The 10,875-nt window shown below is 45.9% G+C and overlaps 1 protein-coding gene across 1 annotated transcript; it reads right to left on the bottom strand.

Annotated features, from left to right (window-relative positions):
* Window positions 1-1,067: 1,067 nt before the first annotated feature.
* Window positions 1,068-10,381, bottom strand: TARDBP (TAR DNA binding protein). The gene is made up of 6 exons (XM_069741964.1): window positions 10,244-10,381; window positions 7,309-7,558; window positions 4,702-4,865; window positions 4,469-4,609; window positions 3,425-3,595; window positions 1,068-2,784 (listed from the first exon to the last, which is right to left on the bottom strand). The coding sequence occupies exons 2-6, from the start codon at window positions 7,547-7,549 to the stop codon at window positions 2,233-2,235; spliced, it is 1,269 nt and encodes a 422-aa protein (XP_069598065.1). The 5' UTR covers window positions 7,550-7,558; window positions 10,244-10,381; the 3' UTR covers window positions 1,068-2,232.
* Window positions 10,382-10,875: the final 494 nt, after the last annotated feature.

Below are 10,875 nucleotides of genomic sequence, written 5' to 3'. Positions count from 1 at the left end.
GACACTGGATGTCGTCTGACCTATGATCTGGCAGTGTCTTTTTTGGTGTGCATAAAAGCGCTATCGACTTGCTTTTTGTGCACCACTAGAAAAGACATAGCTGAACAGAGACCAGACAGACTCCAGAATAACTGCTGCCTCATAGTGAAAGGATTTCTCAGTGGTCTTACCTGAATCATGTCACAGATTTAGATGAAAACCTCGAAGTGCTCAGCGTAGAGCGCTGAATAAATGTGATCTAAGTGTGGCTCAGTCTATAGGGGATGGGTGAGGATACACTAGGAGAGGGTTCAGTAGACTGGGGTCCACTGCAGGTTGTAGGCTTGTTGGAAGAGGTGAGTCTTCAGGTTCCTTTTGAAGGTTTCTGTGGTAGGCGAGAGCCCGATGTGTTGGGGTAGAGAGTTCCATAGTATAGGGGAAGCACGGGAGAAGTCTTGGATGCGGTTGTGGGAGGAAGAGATGAGACGAAAGAAGTCTCAGTCAGTGGAATCACACAAAGTGACACTTCAGAATAGTAAAATTTGTCCAGAAAGGTGATCATAGCCTCGGGGTTGAAAGCTTAAAAAGCCTCAGCTGTGAGCACAGACAAAGCACATACAGCCAGGTCAGACGTGATGAGGGACAAGATGCCAAAGGCTGTCGTGAGGTTTGCTAATTGCAAGTGTTATACCTTGTACACCTTCAAAAGGAACCTGAAGACCTACCTCTTCTGACAAGCCTACAACTTGCAGTACTCACTGATCCACCAAACAGCTGGATGACCAGCTCTACCCTTTACTACTGTATCCTCACCCATCCCTTGTAGATTGTGAACCCTTGCGGGCAGGGTCCTCTCCTCCTGTACCAGTTGCAATTTATTGTTGAAGATTGTACTTGTTTTTATTATTTAGACTGCATTTCACATGTAAAGCGCCATGGATAAATGGCACTGTAACAAATACAGGCCAACATTTACAGCTGATCACAATACTTATTCTTTGCAGTCAACTATCTCTACTGTTGTCCCACTTTGATGCAGCAGAGGGTAAAGCAGATTGTTTTTTGGAAGGAGGAAAAACTCAAACACGTCGTAGTTAATAGATTTTATTTAAGAATCCTACATTGACAAGTCTTGTAAAAAGCATCCAGACACAGAACACATGACTGCAAACAGCATTCTGGGTATTACTTACAAACCAAAAAACAGTCCCAACACTCTAGAACAGGAGCATTTCCCATGTCACTCCAGAGCGTTCACCACCCGCCCCCACCAGCATCATATGCAGTTCACAAGGACTCACAAGGTCATTGAACAGATAAGAGTGCACACCTCATACAGCATTCACAGCAGTAGACATTTTAAGGTAAAGGGGGAAAAAAAAAATGTCTTTGTACACAAACCTATTTCAAACATTTATAGCATTTAGGCAAGAAAAAAAGAAAATATATATCAGCCCCAGTCTTTCAAATGAACGAGTCTTTTGAATGCAAGAAAACATTCGTACGTTACTGGCTCCCCACTGCTCTCCGCACACGCTCACCATGGCCACTGGATCGAGAGACATCTTTTAACGCTTAGAAAAAAAAAAAAATATTCCAAAATGCACCACCAGGTCTCTGCACGCTCTCCGCTTCTCGCTCATACCCCAAGCCTCTCATGCCTTGGTACCAACAAGCCCACGGTTCAAACAGCCTTCTGGATCCATCTCACAGCCGTGCGTTCTCAAAGCGCTGGTACGACTTCCACGAAATATAGTGGACAAAAATTGGATCACCCACCGTCTTAAGAATGGCCGTGTGCTGTCGATTTCTTGATGGGAGAATTATGAAGGAATGATGCCAAGGCCGGATATAAAACAGAACTGAGTGGCAGGTCCAGAGAGACAAGTGTGCGGAGCAGAGGTCGGTAGTTGGAGCAGTGAACACAATAAGGGAAGGAAAACTGGTCTAAACAAGATGCGATTCTCATCAAAGGAGAAAAAAAAAGTCATAAAAATGTTTAAGTTAAGTCACTGGGCAACACCAAACAAAGGCAAATAGTTTTCTTCAACATGCAGTAAGGGTTCATAGAGAATTCACACATGGGATCACACCACCTGGTTTCCTTCATAGAGGATGTACAGCTGAACCACCTGCAAGCTTGAAGAAAACCTTGGACAATAGGTCTGCAATTGCATTTAACATTGTACTTACCATAAAATTAGGAAATGTTCATTATAACAACCCCCCCAACTAACACATCTACCATACCACCTACATTCCCCAACCAGAGGACTTTGACTCCATGCTTGAGCTGAAGCCCCCTCCATTGAAGCCTGTGCCAGAGCCAGCATTAGGAGAACCCCAACCTATAGCCCCAGAGTTTGATCCATAGGAGTTACTGGCAGAGCCAAAGCCCTGTGACTGGTCCCGTGGCTGATTGCCTTGAGGTTGATTGCCTTGACCCTGGGGGCCAGCTTGATTTTGCTGGCTAGCCAGCATGCCCATCATACCCCAGCTGCTCTGTAAAGCTGCCTGAGCAGCCGCCATCATTGCGGGATTAATGCTAAACGCCCCAAAATTCATGCCGCCTCCGCCGCCACCACCACCACCACCCCCTCCCATGTTATTGGGCTGATTGTTACCAAGTGCACCACTGTTTGGCCTGTTATTAGGGTACCCCTGATTGCCAAAGTTGGGGCCTGGGAATCTGCCACCCCTCTCCAAAGGGCTTCTATTGTTATTATTGTGTTTAGGCTCCGCTGTAGACACATGAACACTGACTCCTTTGATAATGAGATCTTCTCCACACAGAGACTGGGCAACCTTGAAAAATAAAAGACATTCACTTAGGGGTGTCACCTACAATGCCACAATACCAATTCTAGTACCAAGGGCTACAAAAAGACCCCGATATCCAGCCTTTAATGTCCAATATGGGACATCTGACCTGTATCTGTCAAACCATTATAAAGCTTAAATCCAGTTAGCAGGCCGCATGCAGGTTTAATTAGATGTTTGTTAAGTAGACCGGTGGGCAGTCCCTGCAGAAATCATTGTATGACTGTGCTGATCAGATTACACCCCCCAGTACAAGGAGAGAGCATAGATTTAAAAAATTAGGACAGAAGTTATAACGATCAATCACCCTCATGCCTACAAGCTCAGCTCTTCCTAAACATTACTGTCCTCCCAACAGACGGTGCCATATGCAAACTGATAGGTGACCAATAAATAGCACAAAAACTGCATAAAGCAGTTACAGGTCTGATAAGTGGGTGCGTGTGGTCACTTATTTTGTGGACTTGGTAATTCAGATAAGATTAGACATCAGTTTCACAGCACATCCGTGTGATCAATTTTATTAGAAATGGTGGCGAATGGATATGTTCATGCATTAATTTAAGAAAGCTGCTAAAGGAATTCAGTCATAGAAAACGAGGGAGCTGCATTTATCCTGTCTTACCTGATCATCTGCGAAAGTCACAAAGGAGAATGCTCTAAACGGCTTTGGGATGAAGACATCCACAACCTCTCCGTACTGTGTGAAGAACTGGCGCAGCTCCTCGGCGCTCATATCCTCGGTGCAGCGGCCAACAAACACTTTACGGCTGCGCATTGGCTCATCCGGGCTTTGCTGTAAGGGAGCAACAATGAGCAAACTTAAAATGGTACAGTTGTGTTATATAAAAGAAAGAAGCACTTCTGAAAGCCAAAGACCTCCATTAAGCACTGTATATGGAGAAATGTACTTTCAACCCCTTGCACAAAAAACAAAAAAAAAAAAAAACTATCCCCTACATTAAGCCACATGTTCCAGGAACCTTACACATGTGCAAGCTGTCATGTCTACAACCTCTTACATTGCTTTGATGTAACTGATATTTGCAGCTACTAACCAGCACTTGCAAACTCCATGTATTGCAAATGTCAAGTTATATACCGTATTTTTTGCTTTGTAAGATGCACTTTTTCCCAAAAATTTTTTTTGGGGAAATGGGGGTGCGTCTTACAATGTGGATATACCTCATTTGTGCTGCCGCTGCGGGTGTCCAGAGCTTGCCGCCACCCTGTCCCAGGCAGTGCAAGGGACAGAGCCCGGTGGCAGCAGCACTCGACAGCACCAGGGACAGAGCACAGCATTGGACACCCACATCTGAACACCGCCTCATCCCAGCCTGCGTCCTGCAGCAACGTTCCACTTCTGCCTCCTCCAGCAGCAACCTTAGGACCTTCACCGCAGGCACCACACCCCCGTAAGCAATAAGACACATGGATTTTAAGAAACACCATTAAAAAAAAAGTTTTTCCCATTTCGCCTCAAAATTTGTGGTTCGTCTTATACTCCAGAGCATATTATAAAGCGAAAAATACGGTACTTTGTTTTGTAAGAGCCCAAATTCTTACGTTTCCAAATATTAAAGGAAACCTTTAGACAGAGAACTGCCATGGACCACTTCATGAGTATCTAATCGGCATGCACAAGAATGATACGAGGATGTGGTATTACCTTGGAATTGGGTAGTTTACAGTCGCACCATCTTCCGTCTATCATGTGGCGCTGGGACATCACTTTCACTTGCGTTTCATATTCTGTGAACCTTACAAAGCCGAAGCCTTTAGATTGCCCAGTTTTAGCATCTTTTTTAACCTACAAATCAAAATAAAATAAAGTGTTCAGGTTGCAATAAGTTAGACTTCAGCTCATTAGCAAGCACCAGTGAACATCTGCAGCATCAGTACCTGGACCATGATGACTTCTCCGTATGTGCTGAAGTAGTCCTTCAGATCCTGCTCCGTTGTTTTCCATGGTAGGCCGAGCACAATTAGGTCAGAGGTTTTTGTTACTGCTCGCTTAATTTTAACAGCGGAAGAAGCATCAGTTTCATCCATCTTCCTTTTGTTGTCTGCAATAAAAATATATTGACCGTCTTGAAAGAAGGCACAAGGGTCTACATAATACCATCTAACATAAGCAGCAGTGTTCTTTAGCCATCAGGAGGCCATAACAGCAGCAATGTTCTCCTCCATTCTGAGCTCTCAGCGCACACTGCTCCAACTTTTTGGCATCTATAGGAAGTCTCCATGGTTTAGCATTTACTGGATGAGCACCAAGACCCCAAGGATGAAGTACACTTGTCTACAGGACTGGCACTAATCCAGACGGTGTGCCTACCAGTCTACCATATCTTCTGGCCAAACCATAATGGTATAGTAGGCCACAAGATCAATGGGACAGTACAGAGCACCCTGCCGTAACACGCATTGGGGTGGACACCATCCAGGAGCCAGATATCTGCATCATCATTGCGAGATATTTCCTACCTTGTATTTATTAGTTATACTTTCACATGATCTTCTGCTCTTGCTACCACACACTTACTCTGTGCTCCCATTTGGTGCCCTGTTCACCATGATGAATACACTTGCATTTATTGATATTCCCGCTATGGTAACACTTTTGATACACATTCACTCTTTTTATTTGGTGATTTGACAACTATATGGTATACACTTATACCTATTGATTTTGCTGCTACGGTGACATGCTTTGTTACACTGCACTAGCACTTTACTAGTTTATTTTTACCTTGATATGTTTTTTTATTTTTATAAATATTTTGCAGTTTTGCTCACTGATTTTTGTGAGCACACGATAGTATCGTACAACATACCATAGTGTCGCTTTTCACTCAGCTCTATTTGCAGTAGCAAACCCCTTTGTGTGCGTCTTTTTGTACAAATTTTCCATTTTATCTAATTCATTGCAGTTTATTTTGTCATTTCTTAGGGTACCGTCACACAGTGCAATTTTCATCGCTACGACGGTACGATCCGTGACGCTCCAGCGTCGTAACAATATCGCTCCAGCGTCGTAGACTGCTGTCACACTTTGCAATCTACGACGCTGGAGCGATAATTTCATGACGTATGTGCGATGTAGAAGCCGTTGGTTACTATGCGCACATCGTATACGATATATGTTACACCATGCAATCATGCCGCCACAGCGGGACACTAGACGACGAAAGAAAGTTTCAAACGATCTGCTACGACGTACGATTCTCAGCGGGGTCCCTGATCGCAGGAGCGTGTCAGACACTGCGATCTCGTAACTATATCGCTCGAACGTCACGAATCGTGCCGTTGTAGCGATCAAAATTGCACTGTGTGACGGTACCCTTAGGCTAGGTTCACAATGCATTAGTGCAATCCGTTTAGCGCATACGCTAAAGGAATGCGCTAACGCAATGTCTTAAAAGGGATTGTGTTTAGCGATCCCGCTAGCGCAGATGACGTTCGAGGTCCGTCAGAAAATAACGGGACATCGCTAACGCATGCCAAAAATGGCATACGTTAGTGATGCGTTCGTTACATTGGGTCAATGGGTGCGCTAACAGATCCGTTACATAGCGTTAATTGCGCCATGTAACGGATTCCGTCAGCGGACACCCACTAACAATGTGAACCCAGCCTTACCTGAATTAGTAACAAATTATTTTGGACTATATGGTCGGTTCTTTATTCTCCTTGTTTCATAGTTTTCCGACTGTCTAGGTATTACTCAGGCGCGGCTTCTTTGTTGCAGGGTTCTTCACCTTCATATGATTTTATATTTAAAATTCACTAAATACTATGGATACCCTCACTACCACTTTTGCATTCCTTTGTTGCCTTTATTTGTGATACTCAGGATATTACCCATTAAACAGGATAAGTGATAACTCGATTGGTGGGTGTCCGATCGCCAAGACCATAACCAACAGGAACTTACATCCCAGTGAGGGAGAGCAACAGCAGCACAGATGCCCTATATTCCTTTTTTTTCTTCAGGGAAACCAATAAATTTCCTTGTAGATTGTAAGCTTGTGAGCAGGGACCTCACCCCTTATGTCACTGTTTAAATTGTCTTAACTTGTACTGAATTTATTGTCTGTACATGTCCCCGCTTAATTGTAAAGTGCTGCGGAATATGTTGGCGCTATAATAATTTTTATTTATATTATTAAATGGAATGGTGGCCAGGAAAGGAAATTTCACAGGAAAATCAAAAGCATGTCACCCCATTACACTGAAATGGGTTGTAAAATCTTGCTGCAGATTTCAATATTTGCATCTTTATTTAGCTTATGTGCAGAAATCCTCTCCAGTGTGTGGATTCATTTGTTAAATCTCATCTTATGGGCAAATCAACAGCATTTCAATTAATCTGGATAAACCCCAAAAAGTGTTACGTTTTTTATTCACATGCACTAGGACATCACATGAAGGCTTTATAGCCATAATTAAGAGAGTGACCGACCAGAACAGACCAAGCATACGTTACACATCCACTAGAAGAGAACTCACCTTTTGGGTAGTTCACGACATACACGAGATTTCCCCATCCAGATTCTGGAGCATGTAGGATGCCTTCTACCAGGCGGACTCCCCGCATGCACTGGTTCACTGGATTACGGTATCTGAGGCCGCAGGCGCCGGGAAACTGTGCGGTTACAGTGGACAGTAGGACGGTGCCATCATCCTCCGATGGAATTTCCATCGGCTCCTCATTCTCGTCCTCCGCCACACGGATATATTCCATCTCCATGGTTGCAAACTAAAAGAAACCATTTCTGTTACCAATACATCATAAGTGAGGCATATATTTATTTTAAAGAAGGTCCAGAAAAACCTGTTGCAGCAAGAAATGCTACTGTGGTCATATACTTGACTACCCATGAGATGGAACTTCAGAATACAACGAGGGCAAGTGAACGGGAAGACATCGGGTGAAGACTTTGTTCTTAGTTTTAATCAGGCACTTGAAGAGTGGCACCTGTGTGGTCCACGTTTAGAAAATCAGTAACTGCAGATCCAGGGGCTTCCCAACAATCGCAGCCTGCATGTCTTATAGGGGCACACAATTACCAAGTAGCTAAGGCTACTTTCACACTAGCGTTTTCTGGCGTACGTCGCAATGCGTCGTTTTGGTGAAAAAACGCATCCTACAAATGTGCCTGCAGGATGAGTTTTTTCTCCATACACTTGTATTACCGACGCATTGTAACGTATGGCCACACGTCGCATCTGTCGTGCGACGGATGCGACGTGTTTTGGCGGACCGTCGGCACAAAAAACATTCCATGTAACCTTTTTTGTGCGTAGAGTCTGCCATTTCCGACCACACATGCATGGTCGGAACTCCACCCCCTCCTCCCCAGACATTACAATGGGGCAGCGGATGCGTTGGGGAACCCCCGTTCATTTTTTTCACAGCTTGCGTCGGGCCGACGCATGGCAACAGCCCCGTACAGACGCTAGTGTGAAAGTAGCCTAAGCTGCACAGCGATCCGATTTTCTGCTATAAATGAATGGGATTTTGAGGACCATTTATGCAGGAAACCAGAGAACGGGTGAAGTTAGACAAAGTGATCCCATGTCTACAGGATAAGGGACAAGCCGACCACTAGAACCCCCAGAAAACTGAGCAGGGGAAAGCTACTTGCTACTGGAGTGGACATTAAAGGGAACCTGTCACCCCAAAAATCGAAGATGAGCTGCAGCCACTGGCATCAGGGGCTTATCCACAGCATTCTATAATGCTATAGATAAGCCCCCCGATGTATCCTGAAAGATGAGAGGTTTTATTATACTCAGCCAGGGGCAGTCCGGGTCCAATGGGCGTCGTGGTCCGGGGCCTCCCATCTTCTTATGATGATATCCTCTTCTCGTCTTCATGCTGTGCCGAAGCCGCAGCGTGAAGACGTCATCGTAATTAGATAGGAGGTCCCGGACCGCAACTCCAATCGTAACCGGACCGCCCTAGGGTTGAGTTTAACAACCTCTTTTTCTCATCTTTCAGGATAAAATCGGGGGCTTACACAATGCTGCAGATAAGCCCCCGATATCAGTGGCCGCAACTCATCTTCGGTTTTTGGGGTGACAAGTTCCCTTTAAAGTCTCATCTTTAACAGTTACAAAACTACATCTCCCATCATGCATTACACACTTTAAGACATCAGCAAAGTCAATCACTGCACCGTTCACCTATGGGACTGGCACAAAAAGCCAAGCAGAGCTCAGCAGTCCCATAGTAAATGATTGGAGCCTCAGTTAGGAACGGCACTACAGCCCCTTTCTGCCGATCAGGCAGGCGGACCCCCACTAGTCACCAGACAATCCCTCTAACCTAGGACTATGGTGGGCTTTAGGCTATGTTCACACTTTGCGTTTTTTACCGCGGAACCGCGGCAATTTTGCCACTACAGTTTCCATTGCATTTACAGTAACCTGTAAACCCTATGGAAACCGCAAACCGCTGTGCACATGCTGCGGGAAAAACCACGTGGGAACACAGCGGTTTACAACCCGCAGCATGTCACTTTTGTGCAGAATCGCAGCGATTCTGCACCCATAGGAATGCATTGATCCGCTTCCTTCCTGCATGGGGCTGTGCCCACCAAGCGGGAAGTAATGCGGATAATGTGCGGGTGGTACCCGGGGTGGAGGAGAGGAGACTCTCCTCCAGGCCCTAAGAACCATATTTGAGTATAAAAAAAAAAAAAAAAGAATTAAAATAAGAAATAATGATATACTCACCTCTCAGCGCTGCACACGGCCGTCCGGTCTCAGGTTTGGGTGACATCGCGGTCACATGACTGACGTCGCGGTCACATGACCGTGACGTCACGAAGGTCCTTCTCGAACAGCATCTTTGGAACCGGACCGCCGCCTGCAGCGCCGAGGAGATCGGGACGTCAGAGGGTGAGTATATCATGATTTTTAACATTACTATTGATGCTGCATATGCAGCATCAATAGTAAAACAAGTGCAGGATAACCCCGCAGCAGAACCGGCAACACAAACCGCGATAGATCTGCAGGGATAACCGCAGCGGGTTTGCCCAGCAGATTTATCAAACCCGCAGCCTCCTTCCTACGTGTGCACATAGCCTTAGGTTCCCCATTAGGACAGGACTGTGGTCTCAGTACATGGGCCTGGTGGCTAGTGCACACATGACCATCACAGGAGATCATACTGAGAGGTACTGAAGCAAATTATCACAAAGCTGCAGGAATTTAAAAAAATAAATAATTCACGAAAATTAACAAGAAAAGTGCAGATCTGAAAGAAATGGGTCTTCCAGGGTCACCCACACGGCAGCTGCCCAGCACCTCATGGCCATATACACGACGATGCTGGTAGAACAGGCCCGAGCCGGCTCCCAGCCGCCGCCCCTCCCACCGGAGGCCCCGGCCATGCGGCCTCCACACGGCCCACCCGCCGGAGACTCATACTCACGGGATCCAGTTTCGAATCACAGCTGAAATCACCAGTATGTGCGGAAGCCTCAAAAGCGGTAAACCGTTCACAAGACGCCCGGCCGCTGAGCTCTCCTGCCGCTGTACTCACACCTCCCGAGCTCGGTCACAAAATGGCGGCGGCGCTCTCCTCACCAGCGTCTATCTCCGTCTGCGCGCTACCACTTGCTTAGACGGGGGAGGACGAACCTACCACCTGGGATTCCCGACTGTTTATTTCACAGGTACAACATAAATAATGTTATCACACACAGCGGAAATACAACGTCCTCGATATACGGGGGCGCAGATTTCAGAATTATGCTTTAAAAGGTCGGCGAGTGGATGTCTACGCGCACCGTTCACCCCTAAAATTTTAAAAGATGGTAGCGTCCGATTCTGCGGCGAATCACTGCGCACGCGTGTGGTCAGACGCGCATGCGCTTTTCAATGTTACACACAGACAAAGGGTAAATGAAGTAGGCCTGTGTGTGCGGTGAAAGAAGAGAGGTGGGGGCGGCGGCCCGCGTGTCTCCATGGTGAAAGAGAGGCGACGGCAGCAGCTGGCGGGAAAATAACGCCAACAATTATGTGGCAAAAATAGAAATACAGCTATTTCCCCACAGCAACCAA

The sequence above is a fragment of the Ranitomeya imitator genome, chromosome 10 (assembly GCF_032444005.1).
Source record: "Ranitomeya imitator isolate aRanImi1 chromosome 10, aRanImi1.pri, whole genome shotgun sequence".
NCBI lineage: Eukaryota > Metazoa > Chordata > Amphibia > Anura > Dendrobatidae > Ranitomeya > Ranitomeya imitator.
Note: the sequence above shows the minus strand (reverse complement) of the source record. Positions and strands in the feature narration are given on the sequence as shown.